Here is a 25,524-nt window from a genome sequence, read left to right as displayed (position 1 = left end):
GCAAAATATCCGCCCACGAAAGGAGGACGTCATGAATCCCATGATGCCTTTGATCCATCCCTCTCCCCCGTCTCCCCTCTAACCCTCCTCGTCATTCCCGACGAAGCTAGAAGCCACGGTAGTCAGTAGATAGCCCGTGCTGCCAGAAGTGGCAAGAGGGGACCCGAGGCGGGGTGCTCTCGCTGCTCCGGTACTCCCTCAGGGACGGAGAGACACGTTGACGAGAGAGTCTGAAACACCGCGACAGGAGAACAGACCATACCGTCCGTGATCTGGTTTGGCTACGGAGCAGGGGCGATGACGCGGAGGGAACGGCCATGGAGGCGATGGCTTAATAAGTGATCAACCATCCTGGAGGGGAGAGAGGAGAAGAGGGGGGGGGGGGGCAACAGGGAATGACAGACAGTGGACATTGGAACTGGAACTTGGAACAAAGAGAAGACGCATCCTACCTACCCCAGTCCAGACCTGACAGGATAATACTGGGGGGAACAGCCCTGGCTGGCCCTGAGGTCGAGTACCTTCACAGAGTCACAGCACTTCGTGGTTCCTGGGGAATTGGGGGAGGGCGACGGCAGAGGGTCCAGGGGCAAAGGCAATACGCGTGGTAAGTGGTAATACTGCCGACTTACTTACTAGTAGAAGGCAGGGAAATGATAGATGGTTCATGGTAAATTAGAATTAGGCATTAGGGAAGAATGAGGAAGGGCCCGGATGGGCGGTGCAAGGCCATCCGTCGTACTAGGGGAGAGGAAGAGGGCTGCCCGGCCAGGTACTTAAACTACTTGGCCCGTAACCAGGTACCTTTCCCACTCATACTTATCGACCGCGGCTCCTCCCGTTGCGTGCCCTTGATTGACTTGACTTGGACCTGACCTGACGGACCTGCCCGGTTTTGACTCGCTCACTCACTCACTCACTCACTCTCCTCACCTCACTCTCCCTCTCAGCTTATTGCTTTGCTTGCATTTGGGCGTGACTGACCACTCCTGCCTCTTCTGTCCCTTCCGATCCTCTGTTGTTGTTTCTTCTTCGCCCTGGACCAGTAGTAAGACTGTCTGTCCGGACTCGACTCATTCGACGTGCCCGCCCCGGCCAATCAGCGCCCGTCTCCCTTTTTGGGCAAAGCCTCAGATTCTCCATCACAATTTGAGCCCACACCACACACTACTACTAGAACTTCCCCAACGCTTCCTGCGCTCCATCGTTTTGTCGCTTCGTCGCGTCGTCGTTTTTGCCTCCGCCACTTGCGAGAGGACGTCGACCCAACCCTCCCCCCAGAGACTCGCCCGCTGCAGAACCAACCCACCACCTCCCTCCCCTCCGTGATCAGCGACGGCCGCATCTCCGTGACTTCATCCCGGCCGTGATATCAGACGCTCACGAACCAAACCTCTCACCCGAAGCAGAAGCAAAAAAAAAAAAAAACAGAGGAGGAAAAAAAAAAAGAGGAAAAAGGGAAAAAAAAAAAAAAAAAAAAAGGTAAGAGCCAGCCACTAGCAGCCAAGAGCATCCGACTGGATACGCTCGATCTTCCCCGTCCGCCGCCGTGCCGTCCCCCATCCTGCCTGGGCTCGTCGGGAATCCCTTCATCCCATTCGCCCACCTGGGGGTGTCTTGACTGTCCTGACTGTCCCGACTGTCTCTGCTGGTTTCGCTGCCCCTTCGCCGACCTGCCTTGTTGATCCTCCCCCTGCCCAGTCCGTCAGTCAGTGCCTGTGTCTGTGCTTGTTGTTGTTGTTGTTATTCCCCATTCATGATTTCTTTTTCTCCTTCTGCCCCTTCCTGATTATTATCTCTCCCCCCCCCCTCTCCTCTCACTGCCGTTGACTTGCATCGGACCGGGTCATTGTTGGTGACGACGGTGTGCATCGGGCGGCCCTCTCGATCACATTTGGCAGCCGATCTATCCAGTGCCGTGCAGGACATCCTTCCCTCGGTGCTTTAGTGCTTTAGTGCTTTAGTGCTTTGGTCCTTTTCCTGAGTGAAGGAGAGTGAGTGGGTTTCTCGCGGAAAGGGCAGGCAGACCAGGCCGACCAGACCAGACCAGACCAGACCCGACTAGGCGGTCGCGGTGCTCCCGGCTTTTCCTGCGTGCCGTTCTGGCGGGCGTTCCCTTCCCTTCGCTCCCTTCCCCTTCCCTTTCCCTCCCAAGCAGCAGTAGCAACACGGACTGGCATCTGTCTGTCTCTTGTCTTGGACCACCTTCTGCTACCTGCTCGTTCCCGTTCCTCCTCCCTCGTTCCTCTTTTTCTCCTCTCCTCCTCTCCTCCTCCCCTCCCCTCCTCCTCCTCCTCCACCACATCCCGGTTCCTATCTCTTGGGCACTGCTTATCCATCCCAGGTAGTGGCAACATCTTTTTCTTTTTTTCCCTTTTCTCTCCTCCCACCTCCCTCTCTTTCCCCCCCCCCCTCTTCCTCCTCTGTGGCTTGCGTTCTTTTCTCCCCCCCCCCCCCCTCCGTTCCTATATTTATTTTTTGGGGTCCGCAATTTTCCCCCTACCCCGTTTACTTTTTCCCGGGCACTGTCTCTAAATGCCCCTAGGGGCTCTGGGATTCGAGTAAAAAAAAAAAAAAAAAAAACTGCATTTCCTAACATTTGATGCCAGAGGACACCGACGGCCATTGATGACCCTACAGTCACGAGACAATTAGTTCAGCAGCTGTGAGCGATTTTAGCTTGTTTTTCGGTTTCTGTCGCTTCAAACCGCTCCTCCCACTTTACCTGCCCTCCTCCATCGCGGGTCCTTCCTCCGTTCGCATCTCCCCCCGTCGACTCGTCCTAGCGCCCATCCGGTCGCTCCTATGTTCGAGTAGTTCCGTCGGACTCTTGGGATCTCATTGAACGGGTTTGTTGTGTGGTGGATCTTCTCCGTGCCCACATTCTTCGGTTTGGTTGCTTCGCCGGAATTTGCAATTCTGCCACCATGAGCTATCAACAAGCCCAGGACATGTATCACGACAACTCCTCCGCGCGTTCCCCCGGCTCCCAGCGCCACCAGCAGCCGCTGCATCGCCAGCCCTCGCGCCAGTTCGACGCGTACGGCCCCATGCCCGTCAACCTGTACGAGGAGTCCATGGCTCGCTACGACACCGCTCGGCTGGAGCGGATCAACTCGTCGCTGCACAATAATTCCTACGCCTACGATATCGCGGGTTCTCAGACCTGGAATCCGAATGGATTCGCCAACGCGCAGGCCCTCGGGGGCATCCGGTCGGCGTCCACTAGCCTGAAGACGACCTCGCGCCCCGGCAGGGCCGGTCTGCCCACGGTATGTATCTGGACAACGCGACGGGAGTAGACCACGGTCGGGAATGGCTTTGCTAATGGTTATTCTGTGTAGACGTGGCTCGATCAGCAGCCGGGTATGCCGAGCCCCTTCTCGAATCTCGGCCCTGGTCCCCTTCCCAGCAACGCGATGCGCCCCGAGCCCACTGGTCCCTCGGAGACCGACGATGAGCTGATTCCCACCGCCATCGTCATCAAGAACATCCCGTTCGCCGTGAAGAAGGAGCAGCTGGTGCAACTCATGACTGAACTGAACCTCCCGCTCCCCTATGCCTTCAATTACCACTTTGACAACGGGGTCTTCCGGGGATTGGCGTTCGCCAACTTCACGTCCGCGGAAGAAACTGCGACCGTCATCGAGGTCCTCAACCACTTCGAGCTGCAGGGTCGGAAATTGCGGGTGGAATACAAGAAGATGCTGCCGCTCCAGGAGCGCGAGCGGATCGAGCGGGAGAAGCGGGAGCGTCGGGGCCAGTTGGAGGAGCAGCACCGCCCCATGGCGGGCTCGCAGCTCCAGACCCAGAGCTCCATGTCGTCTCTCACCTCGCACCTGCCCGCGACCTCGCCGTCCCCCGTCTCGCAGCGCGGCCAGAAACTGGGTAAGTGATGCGTTGCTTGAGTGTCGGGATCCCCTTACCTCGCTAACTGTGCCGTGTGTGTATGTGTAGATGTCGATCTGAATGACAGCACGACCCTGTCCTACTACTCCCAGCTGCTGCTCTTCAAGGAGGATACGGCGCGGGACAGCGTCCTGTTCCCGGCCAACCTGTCGCCCGTCCAGCGCCGCACCGTCCATACCCTCGCCCACAACATGGGCCTGGGTCATGCGTCGCGTGGGTCTGGGGAGCAGCGCCAGGTGCAGGTGTTCAAGGTGGCCCCCGGTACCAACGTGAGCCCCCCGCTGTCCTCCATCCCGGCGGCCGTGCAGCCCGCGGAGACGGCCCGTCGGGGCCTTAACCGCGCAGCGACGATTGATTTCAGCGAGTCCCGCAACGAGGGCCCCACCCACTTCAACACCCTGCGCGGCCAGCCGTCGGCAGGCTTCCTCGGGGTCCTGGACTCGCCCGGCAACTTTGGCAACACCCAGAACCTCCGGGCTGCGAAATCGTTCGCGGACCTGCGCTCGTACACCCCGTCGCCGGTGCCCTCGTCGGCCAGCTTCCCCGCCGCCCTGCAGTCGAACGGGGCGCGCCTGCAGCACTACGACGGGACCACCAGCGGCGCGTCCAACACGCCGACGCTGACGCCCGCTCCGTCCGGATCCTCCCTCGGCATGGCGCGCGACGACGGCCTGCTGGTGAACAGCCTCAACAGCCTTTCTTTGGGCACGGGAATTGGGGGGCCGAATGCGAGCCCCAGGAGATTGCGGGGTATGTTCTCTTGGGAGCAGCCAGAAAGCCAGCCTTCTAGCGCTGGTCCCATCGGTAGTAACCGATCCATCGGAGTTGGATTTGACGGTCAATCACAGGAGCGCATGCCCATTAGGCAGCCGAGAGGCCCGATGCCCGAGAAGGGGCCAGGATTCCGACGCCCGACCGGACACCAATCGCGCGGGAGCGACGAGCTACGCACCAGCTCAGGAGTGGAGATTATCGTGGAGTAGAACGTTTGATGGGAGACGAAGACGACGAAACTTGTTAGATTGCTTTGCCGCAAGATGCATACGACTCTTATATCACGAGGCCTGATCCTGTTCTGCGATTATTGGCTTACGATTCGATGAGGGATGACGAGATGACACTCAACCGAGAGAACCACAAAAGAATATTTCTCTGATCTAGCCAAGTTTAGACGTTATTTTGGGGCAGCCCAGCAGGCACGCTGTTTGAACGGACTTCTTTTTACGCTTTGTCCTTGATTCTCGGAAAATAAACCACAAAAAGAACGTTGTGAACTGGGAGACGCGGGCGCCTTGCATGCAGGAACATTATTACCTATACTTTTTTTTTCTCCTTCCCCTTCTTCTTCTTTTACCCTTCTACAAATTGTGTCGGCGGGAAGCAAAATAAAATCATCCCCACTCGGAAGAAGACTACGAAGGACGACCCCAAAAAAATCCCGATGTGTGTGTGACAATGGCAAGAGAGATGACTTCTCAGCATTTGCATTTTTTTTTCTCTCTCTACTATTTTCTTTTCGATCATCAATGTGTTTGTTAACTTTGTATATGGGGCGATTTGCATCATTTAATGTTTTTATTTTTCCACATTTTATCTCCGTGTCCGACCCTCCTCTTCGATGGTGCTGTACTTTCCTTCCTCTATGGCTGGCACTCGAATTATGGATCGGTTGGCTGGAAACTGGCTACTAAACCTTGTTGGCATACCACGGCTGTTGCCGGGGACGGGCTCTCTTTCCCCCTTCCCCCCTTACGACGGGCGCCTTTGCCTCGCTCTGTGTGTCTGTCTGTCTGTCTGTCTACTTATTTCCCCTAGCCCCTGCATGTGTATGTAATCATCCCTTTTCACTTGACTTGCATGGCGTGGGCAGGGGGGAGAATATGGCTGGCTGGCTGGCTTGCTTGCTTGCTTTGCTTTGCTTTGCTTGGGTGGCGACCCACACGGCGGATGTTTGCATTCTTCTCTTGCTCAGCTCCTCTCTGGAGTTGTGATCTGTTGTTCTTTCCTTTTTTTTTTTCTCTCTCTTTTTCTTCTCTTCTCTCTCCTAGGTACTTGTTGATGCCAGGTTAATGACATCGATGGTGCCGCACTTATTTTACTTACCTTACTCACCTCACCTCACTTACCTTACTTTACCTTACTTTACTTTGCCTTACTGGTCGGCAAGGTAGGTAGGTAGGTAGGTAGGTGACTTAATGGGATCTGGGGATCTTTGAAGTCATGTGATCTGATTCATCCTATGGTGATTGCATTGCGTTGCTGACTGTTTGGGGGTTCGTGTATTATGTATTGTATCTTTGTGCATTACCTAGTATCTTGCTTCTTTTCTGTGTCTGGGTGCGTAGGATGTAGATGTGTATGTGGATGTAGATGTGGATGTATATGTGGATGTAGATGTGGATGTATATGTGGATGTAGATATGTCTGTAGATATGTCTGTAGATGTGTATGTAGATGAATATATGTATATAGTTTACGGCTTTTTTAGTTGTGTTGTGTTGTTTGGTGCGTGGGGTTGGTTGCCTTTCTTACTATTGTTATTGTACCTAGTGGTGGTTGGTGCTTTCGCTTGTCTGCTTCTCTACTTGTCTGCTTGTTTTTAGATTGATGGTTGACTTTGCGTAGGTACAGTAGGTTTTATACTGGTAAGTAGAGTATGTATGTAGGTATAGTAGGTATCATCTCTATTTACTGTGTGGGGTATTTGTTTTGTCTGTCTAGCTAGGCAGATGGACTTGACTTCTTGTTTAACTGGGTGGGAGAGTAATAGTGTTTTGTTTTTTTTTTGTTTGTTTTGTTTTTGTAGTATATCATGCATGCATTCATGGAGGAGGGGTGGTTCAATATATAAGTACTATGATCGTACTCGGTAGCTATAATACTACGTAAGTAAGTAAGTAAGTAGGTGGTAAATAGTAACATGATTGTTCTTTCTTGGTGATGGGTATGTTTATTTATCATTTTCTGGGGGGTAAGGAATACACTGCCAATACATACATAACTAACTAGTTCAATTAGTAGCTGTGGTGAAGATACCTGAATCTCAACTATGGATGCCATCATTGTTTATTTTGGGGTGGGTTGATCATCGGGTACTATATCTATCTACTATCTGCCAGTGTATACATATTTTCCTACCACCACCCACTGATAGATAACCAACCCCAGTGAAGGGTGTGGATAACTAACCTACTAGTACTTCTTGGAGGGTGTAGGTAATTCTCTAATTATTAATGTGAATTAGAGAAGGAGGATAATTATTGGATATTGGATATTGGATATTGATGAAATAGGCATTATTATTGTTTGAAAAATAGATACGATAGATATAGTAGATGGATAGACAGGACAGATAGGTAGGTAGGGGATTCGATTCTTCCTCTGTTCTGCTCTGTTCCCCTCTACCCCGTACTCTTACCTACAATCGATCTCTTTCTTCCTTTCTTCCTATGTAGCTACTCCTGGGCAAGGCGAAATAAGTACCATCTCTTCATCCGATGTGAGTGTGAGTGTGAGTGGGTTCAGTCGCTGGTACTGACTGACACACTAACACTCCACGGATGGACGGGGTAACGAATGGTCATGAATAAAATAAGTAAAGAGATAAGACAGACACACAACACCGTTGATTAAAAACGAAAGTCAGAAAAAAAAAAGCAACGTTAGAAACACATAGGGGGATAAGAAGACAGAATAATAAAAAAAAAGTTGACTTTCCCACTACCGAAAGATATGATAAAATAAGTAAAGTAAATATTCCCCTTTTTCCCATTACAGCGCCCGTTGGAGAGAGAGAAAAAAAAATTCACGCGAAAGACGGAATCAGCAAAAGCATGAGGAGAAGATAGATCAAGCCTGGCGGGGAGAAATCAATGGAAGTAAAAATGGCGAGGAACGGGAGAGAAAAAAAATCCTAGAGAAACATTGCGAGCTTGTTGCAGCGTCGTGAAAAGAGGGGAGATAAGGAAGCAAGGAGAGGACGGTGGTTGTTTTTCCTTTCGTGCGCTGTCTTGAACCCGCCCATCATCCATCCCCCTTTTCCGCTCTCGCTCTGTTGTTGAGGTGGGGGTGGGCGGGGGAACTGGAAGAACAGAACCGGGGGGGAGGCAGGATCAAGGCCAGTGAAAAACATGTTCCTCGCTTTTTTTTCCCATGGAAGCATCATCAATCACCAAACGCCATATTTCGTCGGGTATCCGCCATCATTTAAGCCTCGGACTTGTTCTTCTTCTTCTGCTCGACCTTCAGCAGCAGCGCGCGGTTGATGCGCGGTAGGACACCTCCGAAGGCGATGGTCGCGCGGATCAGGGTATCCAGTTCTTCGTCACCGCGGATGGCGAGCTGCAGGTGGCGCGGGGTGATACGCTTCACTTTCAGATCCTTCGCCGCGTTTCCGGCCAGTTCGAGGACTTCGGCGGTCAGGTATTCGAGGACAGCAGTGACATAAACAGCAGCTGCGAGAGGATTTGTCAGCACGTGTTGGGTCAAGACGGACCGAAGTCATGCAGCGGCTGCGACGGGGGGGTTCGTACCTTTGGCTCCGACGCGCATCTTGTTCTGCGTGTTGTTCTTCAAGAAGCGCTTAACACGACCGCAAGGGAACTGTGGCGAGGGAGAGGTTAGCCGGGCATCCGGGAAGATAGTTAAGGAGTCAGAAAGCATGGATTGAGCTGGAGCTGCAATGCGAAGGTGGCCTCGCGGGGCGCTGGCCCCTCCCTCGATCGGATACGCTCGAACAGGGACAGTCCGCGCGCCAGGAGGGTCTTCGAATGCTCTCGTTCGATAAGGAAGGCGAAGACGCGTGCTGGTGCCAAGGCACCGCATGCGTGAGGGGTAGGGAGGAAAATCTCAGGTCGAAGCACATGCCGCCGCAACGCGAGAGGCGACGATTCAAGGGCACAGAATTGCTCAAGGAAACCAGACGGATACGGACCTGCAGACCAGCCTTTGCGCTGTGGGACTTCTGGCTCTTCCCCGCAGAGTCCTTCGAGCCGGCCTTTCCACCGATAGACTTTCCCTTTCCACCAGGCATTTTGAATAAGCGTCGAGATTTGGGGCCGTAGGGGCGAAAAAGTCGCGTCAATCGAGTGTTGGGAGTGGCAGAGTGCGAGGGTGGATGTTGGAGCGATCCGATGCAGCACAAGCACGCGCGTTGTTGATGGATGAAGGAGTCAGAAATGTCAGAGCCATCCTGGTCGCTAAAGACGGGCGTCGAACATGGAGTGGCGCTAGTCCCGTTTCGGCAGCCTGCTCAGCTTCATCCACGGCGAGGCCTCGACCCCCCGAGTATGTGGTCGCCCACCGTCGCAGCGGCGTCCAGCCATGGGGGGCTGCATTGAGCCGGTCAGTTCGAGTCACCGAAAGCCGCCGGACCGTTCACTCTGGTCCAAGCGGTAGAGAGATGGGGGGGGGGAGGGGGGAAGTTGGGGGGAGCCCTCTACCTCTACACCATGGCTGGGTAGAGTCACTCAGTGAAGATTCACCGGAACCCCCTTCACCGCATGCTGAGAGGTAAATTTCATGGCTCACGGAGATCAGCCCTTGGATAAACGATCCGCAGGAAAGGTCTGAAAAAGTCCCTCATGGTGCAAGGTGGAGGTTAACTGCGCTTCGCCGTGACACATTTGAGGTTGGCAGGAGACTGCGCAGAGCATGATAGTTGCTGGCCGGCTGACCTCAGCAGCCAGGTGATCCGGGGCTGCCTTAGGCTGCGAGTGGGTGGAATCGGGAAGAAGCCGCCAGCCAGCCGCCTTATCTCTTGCGTGATCCACTAACCGGCGACTGCTGATACGACCTTACCGCGACGGGGAAAGAGCGCCCACGTGACCCGGCCCTGTCAGGACAGCTGTCCGACTTCCCCGGTCTCCAGTTCCGCAGTTCGTGGAAGTTTCTGTCCCTGCACGCGTGTTCTCCATCGACTCTCTCCCGTTTCACCCCATTGTGTGTTGCTTCTCTTCTCCAGTTTCTTGGCTTCAGCGTCACCGGCAATATGGTCTCTCCTCAGATGTGAGTTCTTCCTACGTCTCTCGCTCCCCCCCCTCCCCCCCCCCGGCCGCGATGCAAAGGCCAGAGGGTTGCCCATGCTCTCCATGAGATTACGCCACTACGCGCGGTGATCATCGCTAACCACCCCTCTGCCATGCAGTACCAACCTAGCCATCATCGTGGTGATGATGCAGCTAGCGAAGAAGGTTCCCTTTGAAGACCCCCAGGTCCTTCTCCTGGTCCGTGGCATGTACATCTTGTCCAACGTGATCATCCTGGGTCTCTACCTCTTCACGCAGGCCAAGATCAGCAAGAAGAATGGTACGCTCGCATCCTCCGTCTGTCGCGCACCGCGCCGTCGCTAACCCGTATCCTAGACTTGACTACTCTGAAGTACGTGGAGCCGTCGCCCATGGGCAGCGGCGAGGAGCCCCGTCCCGTGACCACCACCAACATGGAGTACGACAAGCAGCAGCTGCGCACACTGATCCGGGGACAACTGATGGGCGTCGGCATGATGGGCGTGATGCACCTCTACTTCAAGTACACCAACCCTCTTCTGATCCAGTCGATCATCCCCCTCAAGGGCGCGATCGAGTCCAACCTGGTCAAGATCCACATCTTCGGCAAGCCCGCGACTGGCGACCTCCAGCGCCCCTTCAAGGCCAGCAACAGCTTCATGAACCAGGGCCAGATCAAGAGCGACAAGGCCTCCGTGGAGAACGCCGAGAAGAACTGGCGGGGCGGTGTCAAGGAGGAGTAGATTCGGGGCGTGGTGCAGCAGGGAGGGGGATATCTGTTTCCTCTGTATTTATAGATGCGGTGTTACTGTGAGGGCCAATCCGATGGGGACTGGGATATGGGCTTTTCTGGAATTCCACTCGCTTGCTTGCTTTCGCTTGGAGATGCTATACTTATGCTTATGTCCTATCCTTGCTGTCAATATTCTTCGCAAAACGAGCTCCTATCAATATTAGACCTCCGTTGGCTGCTCCCTCGTATTTTCGACCTCGTAGATGATGTTGGCCCATGACTCACCTATCATTCACCTATCGAACCTCATTAGAAATCCAAGCCAGCTACAGTGGCAAGTGGTGTCCCCCCCGGACGGCTCCCACCCCCCAACGGCAACGTTAACCACCGGTGAAGCCAGTTGGATCCAGCCCGACCGTCGACCGAGTCACTTGCCCGCGTATCTGTGAAATCGGGGCAATGGTGTCATGCCGCCGTGGAGGAGAGGGGTATTCTTCTGGTTCACCGCGGTCGGTCATCAATAAATCGCCACGGCCGCATCAGGGAGGGTTGGTCAGCATATCTTACGACCCCCCCCCTCCCCCCCTTTCCCGTGGACAGACATGGGTTGAGTCGAGCCAGACGATCAGAAGGTGTAAGGTTGGACCAGGGTTGCGTGGGATGGGAAGCAAATACGACCGTCCGTCCCGGGTGTCCGTCTCCGTGATCCCAAGATGGACGGCTACAGAGTTATCGGTCATGCTATGCGTCCGAGTCCCAGCCAGTCAATTTCGATTTCTAAGCCACATGCGTTTCGACCCAATCGATTCCCTGTTCCGCGTTTGGGGGGGCCTGTCAGGTCTATCAGGTCCAGAGCATGGCCCGGTAACATAGATAGTAACGAGGAACAGTAGTAGTAATAGTAATAATAATAATAATAATAATCATAAATAATAATAATAATGCTGGATGCAGACGGCCACTAGTTGATCTCCCAGACAGGTTTATGGCTTATGCATGCCACGCGGTCCACCAGGGGGGCTGGCGTTGTTGGATGATTCTCCAGATACTCACTCCGTATCGGCCCATTATTGGAGATTGAGACAGAGACAGGACAGACAGGCGCCACAACGAATCGAAAGCCATGGAAATATTGATAATGATAAAATCAGTACTTCGTAGTAATCCATCCCATCGATCCCGCAGTGGAAAAAAAATATGCAGTCGCGCGTGACGACCGTTCTAGTCGCCGGTGAATTCTTTGGGGGACGGATAGACAGACCCAGAAGGCGAGGCGAGGCGGACCAGCGCCGTTCTTAATTCTTTGTCATGGCCCAGACAGTCGCAGAAGAGGGGCACGGGCCCGACGTTAATCCGCGCCGGACTTACGGGCCGAAAGCGGCAAGGCCGGCATTGCCCCTCTTCTTTGCTGAGTAGTACTAAGTAGTACTCCGTAGTAGTAAGTACTGAGTAGAGTCCGGCTAAGGAGCTTAAGGTAAGTAAGTACTCCCGTAGCCTGTTGGCTGCGATGGGCCGATGCAGCCATTACATCATGCCCTCCGGCTTGTTCCTCACCTCCGCGGCAACGTACGGGTGCGATCGTGCCAGGAATATGGGGGATGTGCCCGTCGCCCCGAGCTGGTGTCCCGTAGCCTAGGTAAATTGAAGCCCTGAGATCCCGACCCGCTGGCAAAACATTCTCGAGATGATAGCCCAGGACCCGGCGGGTGGATTTGCCGCGCCCTGATTGGCCCAGCCGGCAGCTGCCGAGGGGTTGCCAGAGATCCCAATATCGTGAGTCTCCTGCTTTGCCCGGTGTATGAAACCGGAAAGGCTGCTGGGGAGCTGGGGAGCGGCGCAAGCCGGGTACCCAAGGTCCCAAGGTCCCAAGCTGCCAATTCACTGCTGCCCGTGTGGCCTTTGCCCCGTCGGTCAGCCCGGTGTGCGCTTTTGACTGGGCGCGGCGCGGCAAGCTTGCCTGCTGCGGCGGAAGAGGGGAGGGGGGGAGGGAGGAGGGGCCAGAGGGGGAGGGGTGAGTGGCCTGGCAACTGTAGGGCCTGGTCGTTGCGTCAGTCACTGACCTGCCCGGCTACCCTTTTTCTACTTCCCCTCCCCCGCCGAACTTTTCTTCCCTTCTCTCTTCTCCTCCTTCTCTTCTCCATCCTCTCCATCTCTCCATCTCCTCCCCATCCAATTCATCCATAGTGAGTCTCTTCCATCATCTGCTTCCCTCCATTCCCTCCATTCCCTCCATCCTCTACTCTCACGTCCCCTCTGTGAAGCTTCTTCCGTCCCCGCTGGACACTGCTGACCAACTACCCCGCCGACAGACTCAAATCAACATGTCTCCCACTCAGGTCGGAATCAACGGCTTCGGTCGTATCGGTCGTATCGTAAGTGACCCCTTCACCTCCCTGCTGCTCAGCACCGCAGACGCTAACAGATCACCACAGGTCTTCCGTAACGCGTGAGTACTCTCCTGAAACCTCGCCAGCCGATAGAAACGGACATGGCGAAGCGCTGGAACCCTTGTACTGACGGTGATGGTTGCACAGTCTCGAGCACGCCGATGTTGAGGTTGTTGCCGTCAACGACCCCTTCATTGAGATCCACTATGCTGTATGTTCTCGCCTACACCTCTGCGGGCTGTGGCAGCCGGATGCTAATGAGATCCCCCCCCCAAACAGGCCTACATGCTCAAGTACGACAGCACCCACGGCCGCTTCAACGGCTCCATCGAGACCTACGAGGAGGGCCTGATCGTCAACGGCAAGAAGATCCGCTTCTTCGCTGAGCGTGACCCCTCTGCCATCCCCTGGGGCTCCGCCGGTGCCGACTACGTCGTCGAGTCCACCGGTGTCTTCACCACCACCGAGAAGGCCTCTGCCCACTTGAAGGGTGGTGCCAAGAAGGTCATCATCTCCGCCCCCTCCGCCGATGCCCCCATGTTCGTCATGGGTGTCAACAACACCTCTTACACCAAGGACATCAACGTTCTCTCCAACGCCTCTTGCACCACCAACTGCCTGGCTCCCCTCGCCAAGGTCATCAACGACAACTTCGGTATCGTTGAGGGTCTCATGACCACCGTCCACTCCTACACCGCCACCCAGAAGGTCGTCGATGCCCCCTCCGCTAAGGACTGGCGTGGTGGCCGTACTGCGGCCCAGAACATCATCCCCTCCTCCACCGGTGCCGCCAAGGCCGTCGGCAAGGTCATCCCCGCCCTGAACGGCAAGCTCACCGGCATGGCCATGCGTGTGCCCACCTCCAACGTCTCCGTTGTCGACCTTACCTGCCGTCTCGAGAAGGCCGCCTCCTACGACCAGATCAAGAAGACCATCAAGGCCGCCTCCGAGGGCGAGCTCAAGGGTAAGTCGGGCGATTCTCGCGATCCATGCGCCCCAGGCTAACGTCGGTTGCAGGTGTTCTCGGCTACACTGAGGACGACATCGTCTCCACTGACCTGAACGGTGACTCCCACTCCTCCATCTTCGATGCCAAGGCCGGTATCGCCCTCAACGAGAACTTCGTCAAGCTCGTCTCCTGGTACGACAACGAGTGGGGTTACTCCCGCCGTGTCCTCGACCTCATCTGTAAGTCTGCGAGTCTGTTTGTGTTGGATGGCCGGGTGCTAACGTGTCTTGCAGCCTACATCTCCAAGGTGGACTCCCAGTAGGAATCAGGTCGGAAGATCGAGCTCAGAAGTGTGCTTTGAGCTGGAGACCGATGTGCTCGCGCCGGATCATGTCATGGGAACCAATTTGCCGGGCCGCGCGAGAGGATCTCTACTCCTAGCGTAAAAGCTTATGATGACGTACTATGTAATGAAATGACAATGCTGTTCATACAATGTTCACCGTTCACAGAGTGGAGTGCTAGTCGTGGGCTCTGCTGTACTGTGTACTGTAGACAGTAGACAATTGTGAGGAGTGAATAGTGCATCGTAAATGAATGAGTGGCTGCAACGGCGGTGACTAAGCCCCTCGGCAGGCCGCGGGGATTTCTCGGGGAGCAAAGCGCAGGCCGCACAAGGGGAACAATAACCCCCTCGACTCTCCCCATTCCACCCTCCCAGTCCATCGTTCTCCCTCTCTCGCCGGCACACCGCGTGGTCAACATCCACCGCTCTCGACCCCGTCCGATCCCTTTGGCTCAGAACCCACCCGACCGCGCCAGGGACCGTGGGGGGACCGCGGCCACCGGGTCACGTGGCGGGCAGCTAGACCACGGATTTTAGAGCTACATTGATCCCAGACTCCTGGACCGAACCTCTCTGCTGCTGGTGCGCGCGTTGCGGTGACTGCCGTATCCACAGCCACCCGTCGTCTGCCCGACCGGGTCTCAAGTGTGCTCTGCGTCATTCGCCCTCTCTCTGGACTCGGCCTGGCCCTCCTGGCATTGCTCGTCGCGCGCGAGGCCTACTGAGCTGCGGACCGGGGACTATCTAGTTCCCTCATTCCGTGGGCACCCCCCCCAACCCGCAGTAAAGATACCCTGGTCCATTTCATAAGCACCTGGAGAAACCGACTCTAGTCTACTTGTATACCCGTTCTCTGTTATTTCGACTGTTTGTATCATTTGCTTTCTTCGCTTCCCACTCGTCTCGTCGAGGATCTGATCTCACGTCCCTTATCCTGGATATCACTTGCACGGCGGACTCGGCCATGGAATGTTTGCGCGACTAGGCCACTTAACCCAGGACAACTACGCGCACTTTTGACAGTCGACCACAATGGTAATGGAAGACGACGAAGACACCGTCATGGGAGACGCAGGCGCTCACCACCTCTCCGCCGCCCATGGCTGGTCCAACAATGGCCAACTGAATGGCCGCGCGGATCCATCCATTGCCCCCCCGCTGCTGGGACAGACCATGAAGCTGCCGGTCTCGGTGCACTCGGGAGACTCGCGGCCTGGGAACCCCCAACCCAGTAATCAGGAAGTGTCGCCACCGAAGAGCCTGCCCAAGTCCACCGACTCCGGCGACGCGACGACTGAGGAGCAAGACAGCCTTGAAGAGGAAGCCTCCGACTGGCCCGATGACGATACCACGGCGCGCACCGGGCTTCCCCTCGCGTCCCTCGCGTCGGGGTTATGCTACGACGTGCAGATGCGCTATCATTGTGAGGTGCGGCCCACTGCGGACGTCCACCCAGAAGATCCACGGAGAATCTACTACATCTACAAGGAGCTTTGTCGAGCAGGGCTCGTCGATGACCCTGAGTCGTGTCGACCCCTTGTCTCGCGCCCGCTCAAGCGTATCGATGCTCGCAACGCCACGGAGGCGGAAATCTCGCTTGTCCATGCGGCAGACCATTTTGCATTTGTAGAAAGCACGAAAGGTAAGGCTGCTGTCCACGCGATGCTGAGTATGCTGACGGCTGATGGCTGGCAGACATGTCTGATAACGCTCTGATTGCATTGGAGCACACCCGCGATTCCATATACTTCAATAAACTGACCTTTGCGTCCTCGATACTGTCGGTTGGAGGCGCGATTGAAACATGCTTAGCTGTCGCAACTCGCAAAGTCAAGAACGCTATCGCAGTCATTCGGCCCCCTGGACATCATGCCGAACATGACAAGACCATGGGCTTCTGTCTGTTCAACAATGTCTCCATAGCGGCACGCGTCTGCCAGCAGCGTCTAGGAGACGAATGCAGGAAGATTATGATTCTGGATTGGTAAGCTAGGCTCTGTATTTGATGTGAAAAGATGCTGACGGATTAGGGATGTTCATCATGGTAATGACAGCCATCAACGTACGTGAGAGTACTACTTACACGTCATAGGAAACGGCATTCAGAAGGCCTTCTACGAGGACCCCAATGTTCTATACATTTCACTCCATGTGTATCAGGATGGCAAGTTCTACCCTGGAGGCGATGAGGGTGACTGGGACCACTGCGGTGAAGGCGCTGGCCTCGGAAGGTATGCACATTGACTGGCTTACTGGAAGGTTGCTCACATACCTAGAAACGTGAATATCCCTTGGCCCAGCCAGGGAATGGGTGACGGGGATTACCTGTATGCGTTTCAGGAGGTCGTGATGCCAATTGCGCAAGAATTTGACCCGGACCTGGTTATCGGTACGCACTCTCGAGTCACTTCGCGTCTCATACTAATTGTGTAGTCGCATCTGGATTTGATGCCGCTGTAGGCGATGAGCTTGGAGGGTGCTTTGTCACACCATCGTGCTACGCTCACATGACGCACATGCTCATGCGGCTCGCGAATGGCAAAGTTGCCGTCTGTCTCGAGGTATGTACGGTGCTGCCGGCAGTGGAATGATACTGACGGCGTTTAGGGAGGATACAACTTCAGATCAATCTCCAAGTCAGCCCTTGCTGTCACGAAGACCCTCATGGGCGACCCGCCTGACAGAATTCACACCACCACGCCTTCGACAGTCGCAACCACTGCCGTGCGTCGTGTGATGATGATCCAGTCGCGCCATTGGCACTGCATGCATCCGAAGGGGCCCGAAGAGGGCGGGGTGTACACCGACAGGCTTCATGGTAGGATCTCTCTTCTCTCACTAGGACCACGCTAATGCCTACAGATGTCATTCGTGGCTACCAAACCAAACAGCTTTACGACAACTACAAGCTCACGTCTCTCTACATCTACCGCAGCGCCATCTCCAAGTCATTCGAGAATCAAGTTCTAGCCACGTAAGTTGCTCCAAGAGGAAGCGAATCTTGCTGACACTACTCAGTCCGAACTATCACCAAGCCGTGCCTCTGCTCGTTATCTTCCATGACCCGTAAGTGACTTGTGCATTCAATCCGATCTCTCACTGACCCGAGCAGCCCCGAGATCATGGGCCTGCCCCATCCAGTCACCAACAAGCTGGAGGCTCACAACTGCTGGCTGGTAAGTCCCCTCCCCCATGTCGTCCGCATGCGCTGACAGAAATAGGCTGATGTGATGAAGGACTACATTGGCTGGGCCGTCGGCAAGGGGTATGCCGTCATCGATGTCAACATCCCCAAGCATGTGACGACGGGTCCTGTAAGATCCTCCCTCCCCTTCCTTAAAGCGATCACCGCTGACCTAGCAGTCATCCCACAAATACCAAGAAGAGGACGAAAACCGACCCACCGCCACCGAAGAACTGGCCGCGTACCTCTGGGATAACTACATCGAGTAAGCCAGCCAGCCCCCTTAGCTTTAGCTAAAACCCGATCTAACAACCTCAGACCCAACGACGCGCGCGAAATCTTCTTCCTCGGCATCGGAAATGCCTTCTACGGCGTGGCCAACCTGCTGATCAACCGCGGTGAGCATCCGACAAAATCTATACCCAGCTGGTTATACAGCAGCTGACCGTGAAACAGAGACATTGTACAAGCGTGTCAACGCGGTGGTTTCTTTCGTCGCCGAGAACCCTGTTCGCGCCATCGCCTCGCACACCCAGGTCTGGCTTTCGCGGTGGTACAAAGATGTAAGCTTTTTTTTTTTTACTTTCGTTCCCTCACACACCCTTTCGCCTAACTCAGTCACCCCCACCCCCAATCACCCTGATGAACCCAACACTAATAATCAACAGAACTCCCTCGTCTTCGTCTCCCACACCCACGGCGTCTGGAACAGCGACGAGTCCCGCCGCAAGCCCTCCAAGCGCTATGGCCACCTCCTGCAGTCTCCGAAATCCGGGCTCAGCGAGATGCTCATGCACCACAAGGAGGAGGTGTTCGAGTGGATTGCCGAGCGCGCGGACGTGCATGATAGCGAGGAGACCGAGGAGGAGAAGTTCCTTCCTCCGCCGGCGAAGCCGGCCAAGAGTAAGAGTCGATCGCCGGTGAAGGAGGGTCATAATTGAATCTGGATGCAAATGTGAATGTGAATCTAAACCCGATTCTGAATTGGGAATTGGGGATGATGAGGATGTGGATTGGGTTACTTGTGCATAGACGGGATGATATGAGGTGGATACTTAGGTTGGGGATTGGATCAAGGGGTGTGGTAGTGGTGGTAAGGGATGGCACATGTACCCGTAGCCGGATAAGATAGGATAGGTGGTGGTGGTGGTGTCTAGATGATGATATGCATTTTCTTTCGTTTCTTTTTGTTCTCCCCCCCCTCTTTAGTATTATGTTAATAATTCACAATGGGCATTTCACAATGACTCACGTCTATGCCCATCCATATCCATCCATCCATAACCATAACCATGTGATCCCGCAACTCCGGCTGGGCGTCCGGGTATGTTAGTAACCACCAGCACCACCAACCAACTTACGTAGGATTGATTTCCTTCCGGGATGAGTGAATGAATACTATACTTCAAATCTCAACCCCGAGGAAGTTACTAGTTGGTTAATGACCGGATAGTAAGAAGGTAAGTAGGTAAGTAGGTTAATGTAACCAAACCAAGCCAGGCCAAGCCAAGTAAATGTTGATCCGATTGCTTGGCTATCCCACCAACCCTAAATACTTTGATTCAATTTGGGTTTTGGATTTTTATTAGAGCCACCTCCACCTTCACCTTCATCTGTATCTTTATTTTTATCCTACTACAATCAGGACCAGCACCACCGACACATCCCAACCCAAACTTGACTTTTGACTTTTGACCTTTCCCCGCACATGCATGCATCTATGTATATAGATCTAGATCTAGATCTGGAAGGAGATACTAGATTTTAGTAGTTTGTTTGGTTTAGTTTAGTTTGTGATCGAGTTCAGAATTAGGGTGTACGAGGGAGAGGGGAGAGGGGAGATGAGATGAGATGAGATGAGATGATTGGACATTGGACATAAGTATAAGCCCTAACAGGTCCTTCCTGCCCCCCCCCCCCCTCCAAGGATATTCAGTGTCTAGGCGGTACTACGGCTTTACTTGTACCTCGCATCACCTCACCTCAGGCAATCCAGTCCAATCCAAACCAATCCATCCATCCACTCCACCGAGTCTACGGTACAGGCTACAGGCTAGACCACCAAACCCCCAAAAAAACCAAACCAAACCAACCAAAAGACTAGAACTACCATACCACATCACACCACACCACACCACACCTTACCTCTCCTACTATATACTACACCATACTACACTATACCATCCACCAGAATGAACCTCGACCCCTTCCCCCTCCTCCTTCTCCCTCACCCTCGCCCTCGTAACCAACAACTGCACCAGCACAAATCTACCTCTGGTCCGTCGGCGGCTCCATCGGCCCCATGTAGACCCTACCCCGCGGCACAAGGAAGAGACATGGCGGAATCAGAATGATGATGAATGCGGTATGATCTATAATCAGCACACGCTTTCCATGGTGAAGCCATTCGAGGCAGTGATATCCCCCCTCTCAGCCATGAACGAGGCCGACCCCGTGTAGAAGGCCTTGCCCTCGACCTGCACCACCACCGCCCGGGTATCCCGCCCCGAGACCGCCGCATCCACCTCCTCGACGATCTCCGCGCTGAACTCGCCCTCCCCGAAGTGGTTCGACACGAGGGAATGGTACGCCCAGCGCTGGCCGACGGGACGGACGCCCTTGGCGTGCGCGAGGGCCATCCGCGCCGTGACGCACGACCCCGTCGGGGACCGATCGATCTGGTTATCTGCAAAATAGCACAGCCCTGTCTCGGTCCCGGACACGTTGCTGCTGCTGCTGCTGCTGCTGTTGCTACTCCCCGGACTACTGGCCCCGAGGGTGGGGTCCACGATCATGACGGAGTAGAGGTACGACAGACGCGGCTCGTGCGGGTGTTGGACGGCGGCGATGATCTCGGGCCGGGTCATCAGGTAGGGCTTGAGGATATGCATGCAGCGGGTGGTGGCGGCGAGATCTACGTGCGCGAGGCCGGGAAAGCCCAGCTCGGAGGCGTCGACGATGGCGTAGAAGGCGCCGCCGTAGCTGACATCCAGCACGATGGAGTGCTTCGTGGCGGGGAGCTCCGGCCATCGGGCGTCGGGGGGGATGGGGATGGTTACCTGGAGGGCTGTGGCGTAGGCCGGAGTGGACAGGAAAGTGACGGGCCGCTTGGGGTCGGATTGGGTTCCCTTGGCGCTGGTCGGCACGCTGAGTTGGACCACTCCGCAGGGCGCATGCAGACGAAGCCTGACCGTCTGGCTCCGAGGGTCGTGGACCAGCCCCTCCCGCCCCGGAAAGACGGTCGGGTCGTGCGTGTCCACCAGGAAGCGGCCCAAGGCAAGGGTCGCGTGTCCGCACATCGTCGAGTAGCCCTCGTTGTGCGTGAACAGCACCCCGATGTCTGCTTCCCCAGATGCCACCAGCTCCGTCTCGGGCCGGATGATGGCCCCGTACATGGCGGGGTGGCCGCGGGGTTCCAGCATCGTCTGCTTGCGGATGTGGTCATGGTGCGAGCGGGCTTGGTCGCGCTGGGAGAGCAGAGTGCCGGTGAGGGCTGGGTAGCCGGCGTAGATGATGCGGGTGGGCTCGCCCGTGGTGTGCATGTCAATGCAGTGGACGGTGCCGGGGAGACGGGCGAGGCATTGGGCAAGGTCCATGGTGGGATCGACAGTGTGGATGTCAGTGGTGAATGGAGGCAGCAGATGTGTGGTGAGTTGTCCAGTTGGGATGGTTCTTATACGGTGTCGGTTCCCAGATCCGGTACCGGGATGGACATCCGAGCGGGAGGGGAAGGGGGGGAAATTAATCAGGAGAGGGAATGTCGTGGCATTGATATTATCATTTTTTCCCCCGAGGAAACCTGCATCATTCCGTGGTGCTGCATGTTGCCGACCGAGGCGATGAGTTAGTGGGAGTCAGTAGAGAGTAGAGAGTAGAGAGTAGAGAGTAGAGAGTAGTGAGTAGAGAGTAGTGGGTAGATACAGTCAGGTCCTCGCTCACCGCCCCGACTTGGCCGCTCACCGCCTGGGATTGGGGTTCTTTGGCCGCAAGTCACCGTCGCTGCTTCATCCCGCCTGCATATCTGCTCGTCTTCTGGTGAATTCATCCCATCGCCTTCACTCTCTCCTCTTCCTTCGTGGCGCATTGCTGACCCATTCCCTCTCTCCCCCCTCCCCCCTCTCCGTCCCTTATATCTACCCCTTTCCCTTTCGCTTCGCCTCTCTCCTCCCCCTCCCCCTTTATTTCCCATCTCCTCCGCCCACTTCGCAACTCCGCCTGTCTCCCTCCCCCCAGACGGCGTCCCTCCGGCCTCCCGCCTCCAACCCTCCTTTCTCTGGATGCCTCCAAGGTCCTCTGCAGCTCGCCGCTTGTGGAACTCCAGACACTTTTCCTACCCTCAATCGCCGGCCCTCCGTTCCTTCTCCCTGTCAGGCGCCTCGGCGGCGATTGCCCCTCATTCAGCCTCCCCCTCGCCACGCTTCCCCTCGCTTCGCCCGCGCTCGCCGCACGCCTTCGTCTCCCCGCCCGTCCCTCTCCGTGCCAGCTACTCCTCCTCCTCCTCCTCCGCCGCCGCCGCGACCATGGGCTCCGTTCAGCGCATCGCCGAGAGCTTGGAGAAGCCTGAGCTCGACGACCGCTCATATCGCGTCATCCGCCTGCCCAACAAGCTAGAAGCCCTGTTGGTCCACGATCCCGACACGGATAAGGCCAGTGCCGCCGTCAACGTCAATGTCGGCAACTTTTCCGACGCCGACGACATGCCCGGCATGGCCCACGCCGTCGAGCATCTGCTCTTCATGGGCACCAAGAAGGTAGGGGCTACATCCTGAAACCCGGAACGTGAAACAATCGCGACGGACACTGACGCCAGTAGTACCCCCTAGAAAATGCCTACAACCAATACCTGACCGCCCACTCCGGTTCCTCCAACGCCTATACCGCCGCCACTGAGACCAACTATTTCTTCGAGGTCGCCGCCACCGCTGCCTCCGCGGAGGACAAGCAGGCCGCCAATACGGGCGCCGCGGACGCGAACGGCGCCGTCACCCCCGAGTCGACCCAGCCGGCCTCCCCGCTATACGGCGCCCTGGACCGCTTCGCACAGTTCTTCGTGGAACCCCTGTTCCTGGAATCGACCCTGGACCGCGAGCTGCAGGCCGTCGACTCGGAGAACAAGAAGAACCTGCAGAGCGACCTGTGGCGTCTGATGCAGCTCAACAAGACCCTGTCGAACCCCGCCCACCCGTACCACCACTTCTCCACCGGCAACCTGCAGACCCTGAAAGAGGGGCCGCAGCAGCGGGGCCTGGAGGTGCGCAATGAGTTCATCAAGTTCTACAAAAAACACTACTCGTCCAACCGCATGAAGCTGGTGCTGCTCGGACGCGACTCCCTGGACGAGATGGAGCAGTGGGTGGCCGAGCTGTTCTCCGACGTCAAGAACCAGGACCTCCCCCAGAACCGCTGGGATGACGTGCAGCCCTGCACCCCGGATCACCTGGGGAAGCTGATCTTCGCCAAGCCCGTCATGGACATGCGCTCGCTCGACATCTACTTCCCCTTCATGGACGAGGAGGCCCTGTACGAGTCCCAGCCGAGCCGCTACCTCAGCCACCTGATCGGCCACGAGGGGCCGGGCAGTATCTTGTCCTACATCAAGGCGAAAGGCTGGGCGAATGGCCTGTCCGCCGGCGTGATGCCTGTCTGCCCCGGGTCGGCCTTCTTCACCATCTCGATCCGCTTGACCCCCGAGGGCTTGAAGCAGCACCGCGAGGTCTCTCGCGTGATCTTCGAATATATCGCCATGATCAAGGAGCGCGAGCCGGAGCAGTGGATCTTCGATGAGATGAAGAACCTGGCCGAGGTCGAGTTCCGGTTCAAGCAGAAGTCTCCCGCCAGCCGATTCACCAGTCGCCTGAGCAGCGTGATGCAAAAGCCGTACCCCCGCGAGTGGCTGCTCAGCTGCAACCTCCTGCGCAAGTTCGACGCGGAGTCGGTCAAGAAGGCCCTGTCCTACTTCCGCCCCGACAACTTCCGCATGGTTATTGTCGCCCAGGACTACCCCGGGGACTGGAACTGCCGCGAGAAGTGGTACGGCACCGAGTACCGGATCGAGGACATCCCGCAGGACTTCATGGCCAGCATCCGCCAGGCGCTGGAGACCTCCCCGGAGAACCGACTGCCCGACCTGCACATGCCGCACAAGAACGAGTTCGTCCCGACCCGGCTCTCCGTGGAGCGCAAGGAGGTGTCGGAGCCGGCCAAGACCCCGAAGCTGATCCGCCACGACGACCACGTCCGCCTGTGGTACAAGAAGGATGACCGCTTCTGGGTGCCCAAGGCGACCGTCCATGTGACGCTGCGGAACCCCTTGGTGTGGGCCACTCCGGCCAACCTGGTCAAGGCGAAGTTCTACTGCGAGCTGGTGCGCGACGCGCTGACCGAGTACTCCTACGACGCCGAGCTGGCCGGTCTCGACTACCAGCTGTCCGCCAGCATTTTCGGGTTGGACATCACGGTGGGCGGCTACAACGACAAGATGTCGGTCCTCCTGGAGAAGGTGCTTACCAGCATGCGGGAGCTGTCCGTCAAGCCGGATCGGTTTCATATCATCAAGGAGCGCCTCACGCGGGGCTACAAGAACGCGGAGTACCAGCAGCCGTTCTACCAGGTCGGGGACTACACCCGGTACCTGACCGCCGAGCGCACCTGGCTCAACGAGCAGTACGCCGCCGAACTGGAACACGTGGAGGCGGAGGACGTGTCGTGCTTCTTCCCCCAGATCCTGCGCCAGAACCACATCGAGGTGCTGGCCCACGGCAACCTGTACAAGGAGGATGCGCTGCGCATGACCGACCTGGTGGAGTCGACCCTGCAGAGTCGCACCCTGCCCGAATCCCAGTGGCACGTGCGCCGCAACATCATCCTGCCTCCGGGGACCGATCATATCTACGAGCGCACGCTCAAGGACCCCGCTAATGTCAACCACTGCATCGAATACTACCTGTACATCGGCAACATGGACGACAGCGCGCTGCGGGCTCGGCTGCTGCTGTTCGCGCAGATGACGGATGAGCCGGCCTTCGACCAACTGCGCAGCAAGGAGCAGCTGGGCTATGTGGTCTGGAGCGGCGCCCGCTACTCCGCGACGACCATGGGCTACCGGGTCATCATCCAGAGCGAGCGCACCGCCCCGTACCTAGAGTCCCGCATCGACGCGTTCCTGACCTCCTTCCGCAAGACGTTCGAGGGCATGTCGGAGCGCGACTTCGAGAACCACAAGCGCAGCGTGATCAACAAGCGCCTGGAGAAGCTCAAGAACCTGGGCTCGGAGACCAACCGGTTCTGGTCGCACATCGGCTCGGAGTACTTCGATTTCGTGCAGAACGAGAACGACGCCGCCAACGTGCGCTCGCTGACCAAGGCGGAAATCCTACAGTTCTACGGGCAGTTCGTTGAGCCCCAGTCGCCCACCCGGGCGAAGCTGGCGATCCACCTGAAGGCCCAGGCCGGGGCACACGCGCACGCCAAGCCCGAGCAGCAGAAGTCCCAGCTGCTGTCGTTCTTCAGCAAGCAGCTTGAGACCGCAGGTTTTGCCGTGGACACGGAGCGGCTGACGGCGGCCTTCGCGAGTGTCGACGTGTCCGGCGGCGACGAGGCGCATATCCTGGCCACGCTCCGGGCGTTTTTGGGCTCCATGAGCCTGTCTGAGCAGCAGACGAAGACCGTTCTTGAACCCGTGGAGGCCAACCTGGGTCTGCAGCTGAAGCAAGCCGGCATCGCGCCCAAGAAGGTGGAGAGTGACGCCGCGTCCCATTCGAACGGGGCTGTGAACGGCGCGAGCGACCCGCCCTCATCCTACATCACTAACGTGCCCGAATTCAAGGCCCGGCTGGCCATCAGCTCCGGCCCTAGCCCGGTGCTGGACCTCAGCGAGTTTGAGGACTTTGACGCCAAGCTGTGACCTTAGGGAGTAGATTTCTTGATACGGATGGTCAGAATGGAGTGTTTGGTTTGAGAGCCGGTAGATTCGGTTGGATAATGTAGGAATAGACATGTTTTCAGCAGTATT

General features: G+C 56.4%; 8 protein-coding genes across 8 annotated transcripts; 5 read left to right on the top strand and 3 right to left on the bottom strand.

The window, feature by feature from the left end:
• Window positions 1-1,818: 1,818 nt before the first annotated feature.
• BO70DRAFT_6362 (uncharacterized protein) lies at window positions 1,819-2,409 on the bottom strand. The gene has a single exon (XM_025548604.1). The coding sequence runs from the start codon at window positions 2,355-2,357 to the stop codon at window positions 1,953-1,955; it is 405 nt and encodes a 134-aa protein (XP_025403983.1). The 5' UTR covers window positions 2,358-2,409; the 3' UTR covers window positions 1,819-1,952.
• A 518-nt stretch (window positions 2,410-2,927) lies between these two features.
• On the top strand, window positions 2,928-5,227 carry BO70DRAFT_402089 (putative R3H domain protein; the record flags this gene model as incomplete). The annotated part of the gene is made up of 3 exons (XM_025547005.1): window positions 2,928-3,272; window positions 3,345-3,888; window positions 3,958-5,227. The coding sequence occupies 3 exons, from the start codon at window positions 2,928-2,930 to the stop codon at window positions 4,890-4,892; spliced, it is 1,824 nt and encodes a 607-aa protein (XP_025403982.1). The 3' UTR covers window positions 4,893-5,227.
• A 2,671-nt stretch (window positions 5,228-7,898) lies between these two features.
• Window positions 7,899-9,200, bottom strand: htz1 (histone H2AZ). The gene is made up of 3 exons (XM_025548598.1): window positions 8,843-9,200; window positions 8,442-8,511; window positions 7,899-8,363 (listed from the first exon to the last, which is right to left on the bottom strand). Exons 1-3 carry the CDS (start codon window positions 8,939-8,941, stop codon window positions 8,116-8,118), a joined length of 417 nt encoding a protein of 138 aa, XP_025403981.1. The 5' UTR covers window positions 8,942-9,200; the 3' UTR covers window positions 7,899-8,115.
• A 696-nt stretch (window positions 9,201-9,896) lies between these two features.
• Window positions 9,897-10,857, top strand: BO70DRAFT_357379 (PHO88 family protein; the record flags this gene model as incomplete). The annotated part of the gene is made up of 3 exons (XM_025542023.1): window positions 9,897-9,915; window positions 10,055-10,215; window positions 10,272-10,857. Coding segments are annotated over 3 exons (566 nt in total), but the record flags the coding sequence as incomplete, so codon positions are not given.
• Window positions 10,858-12,752: 1,895 nt separating this feature from the next.
• Window positions 12,753-14,305, top strand: gpdA (glyceraldehyde 3-phosphate dehydrogenase GpdA; the record flags this gene model as incomplete). The annotated part of the gene is made up of 6 exons (XM_025547644.1): window positions 12,753-13,019; window positions 13,080-13,093; window positions 13,182-13,245; window positions 13,314-13,998; window positions 14,052-14,222; window positions 14,277-14,305. The coding sequence occupies exons 1-6, from the start codon at window positions 12,969-12,971 to the stop codon at window positions 14,303-14,305; spliced, it is 1,014 nt and encodes a 337-aa protein (XP_025403979.1). The 5' UTR covers window positions 12,753-12,968.
• Window positions 14,306-15,055: 750 nt separating this feature from the next.
• On the top strand, window positions 15,056-18,700 carry hdaA (histone deacetylase hdaA). The gene is made up of 15 exons (XM_025548575.1): window positions 15,056-15,971; window positions 16,025-16,313; window positions 16,360-16,373; window positions 16,422-16,560; window positions 16,606-16,718; window positions 16,763-16,890; window positions 16,937-17,147; window positions 17,192-17,303; window positions 17,348-17,395; window positions 17,442-17,505; window positions 17,551-17,643; window positions 17,693-17,778; window positions 17,832-17,911; window positions 17,970-18,076; window positions 18,182-18,700. The coding sequence occupies exons 1-15, from the start codon at window positions 15,362-15,364 to the stop codon at window positions 18,452-18,454; spliced, it is 2,367 nt and encodes a 788-aa protein (XP_025403978.1). The 5' UTR covers window positions 15,056-15,361; the 3' UTR covers window positions 18,455-18,700.
• Window positions 18,701-19,719: 1,019 nt separating this feature from the next.
• BO70DRAFT_357375 (putative proline racemase) lies at window positions 19,720-21,388 on the bottom strand. Its single transcript, XM_025542022.1, has one exon. The coding sequence runs from the start codon at window positions 21,107-21,109 to the stop codon at window positions 19,892-19,894; it is 1,218 nt and encodes a 405-aa protein (XP_025403977.1). The 5' UTR covers window positions 21,110-21,388; the 3' UTR covers window positions 19,720-19,891.
• Window positions 21,389-21,658: 270 nt separating this feature from the next.
• Window positions 21,659-25,515, top strand: BO70DRAFT_424965 (a-pheromone processing metallopeptidase Ste23). The gene is made up of 2 exons (XM_025547643.1): window positions 21,659-22,264; window positions 22,327-25,515. Exons 1-2 carry the CDS (start codon window positions 21,791-21,793, stop codon window positions 25,414-25,416), a joined length of 3,564 nt encoding a protein of 1,187 aa, XP_025403976.1. The 5' UTR covers window positions 21,659-21,790; the 3' UTR covers window positions 25,417-25,515.
• The last annotated feature ends 9 nt before the right edge of the window (window positions 25,516-25,524 follow it).

Source organism: Aspergillus heteromorphus, assembly GCF_003184545.1.
Source record: "Aspergillus heteromorphus CBS 117.55 chromosome Unknown BO70scaffold_1, whole genome shotgun sequence".
NCBI lineage: Eukaryota > Fungi > Ascomycota > Eurotiomycetes > Eurotiales > Aspergillaceae > Aspergillus > Aspergillus heteromorphus.
Note: the sequence above shows the minus strand (reverse complement) of the source record. Positions and strands in the feature narration are given on the sequence as shown.

Excerpts from the sequence above, each read along its gene's own strand:
- htz1 (XM_025548598.1), bottom strand. The coding sequence starts at position 8,941 with ATGCCTGGTGGAAAGGGAAAGTCTATCGGTGGAAAGGCCGGCTCGAAG. Across the intron at positions 8,512-8,842 it reads GCGCAAAGGCTGGTCTGCAG|TTCCCTTGCGGTCGTGTTAA; the intron begins GTCCGTATCCGT and ends CCCTCGCCACAG. Across the intron at positions 8,364-8,441 it reads GATGCGCGTCGGAGCCAAAG|CTGCTGTTTATGTCACTGCT; the intron begins GTACGAACCCCC and ends ATCCTCTCGCAG.
- BO70DRAFT_6362 (XM_025548604.1), bottom strand. The coding sequence starts at position 2,357 with ATGTTGCCACTACCTGGGATGGATAAGCAGTGCCCAAGAGATAGGAAC.
- BO70DRAFT_357375 (XM_025542022.1), bottom strand. The coding sequence starts at position 21,109 with ATGGACCTTGCCCAATGCCTCGCCCGTCTCCCCGGCACCGTCCACTGC.
- BO70DRAFT_424965 (XM_025547643.1), top strand. The coding sequence starts at position 21,791 with ATGCCTCCAAGGTCCTCTGCAGCTCGCCGCTTGTGGAACTCCAGACAC. Across the intron at positions 22,265-22,326 it reads TCTTCATGGGCACCAAGAAG|TACCCCCTAGAAAATGCCTA; the intron begins GTAGGGGCTACA and ends TGACGCCAGTAG.
- hdaA (XM_025548575.1), top strand. The coding sequence starts at position 15,362 with ATGGTAATGGAAGACGACGAAGACACCGTCATGGGAGACGCAGGCGCT. Across the intron at positions 17,644-17,692 it reads AGCATGTGACGACGGGTCCT|TCATCCCACAAATACCAAGA; the intron begins GTAAGATCCTCC and ends CTGACCTAGCAG. Across the intron at positions 18,077-18,181 it reads TTTCGCGGTGGTACAAAGAT|AACTCCCTCGTCTTCGTCTC; the intron begins GTAAGCTTTTTT and ends AATAATCAACAG.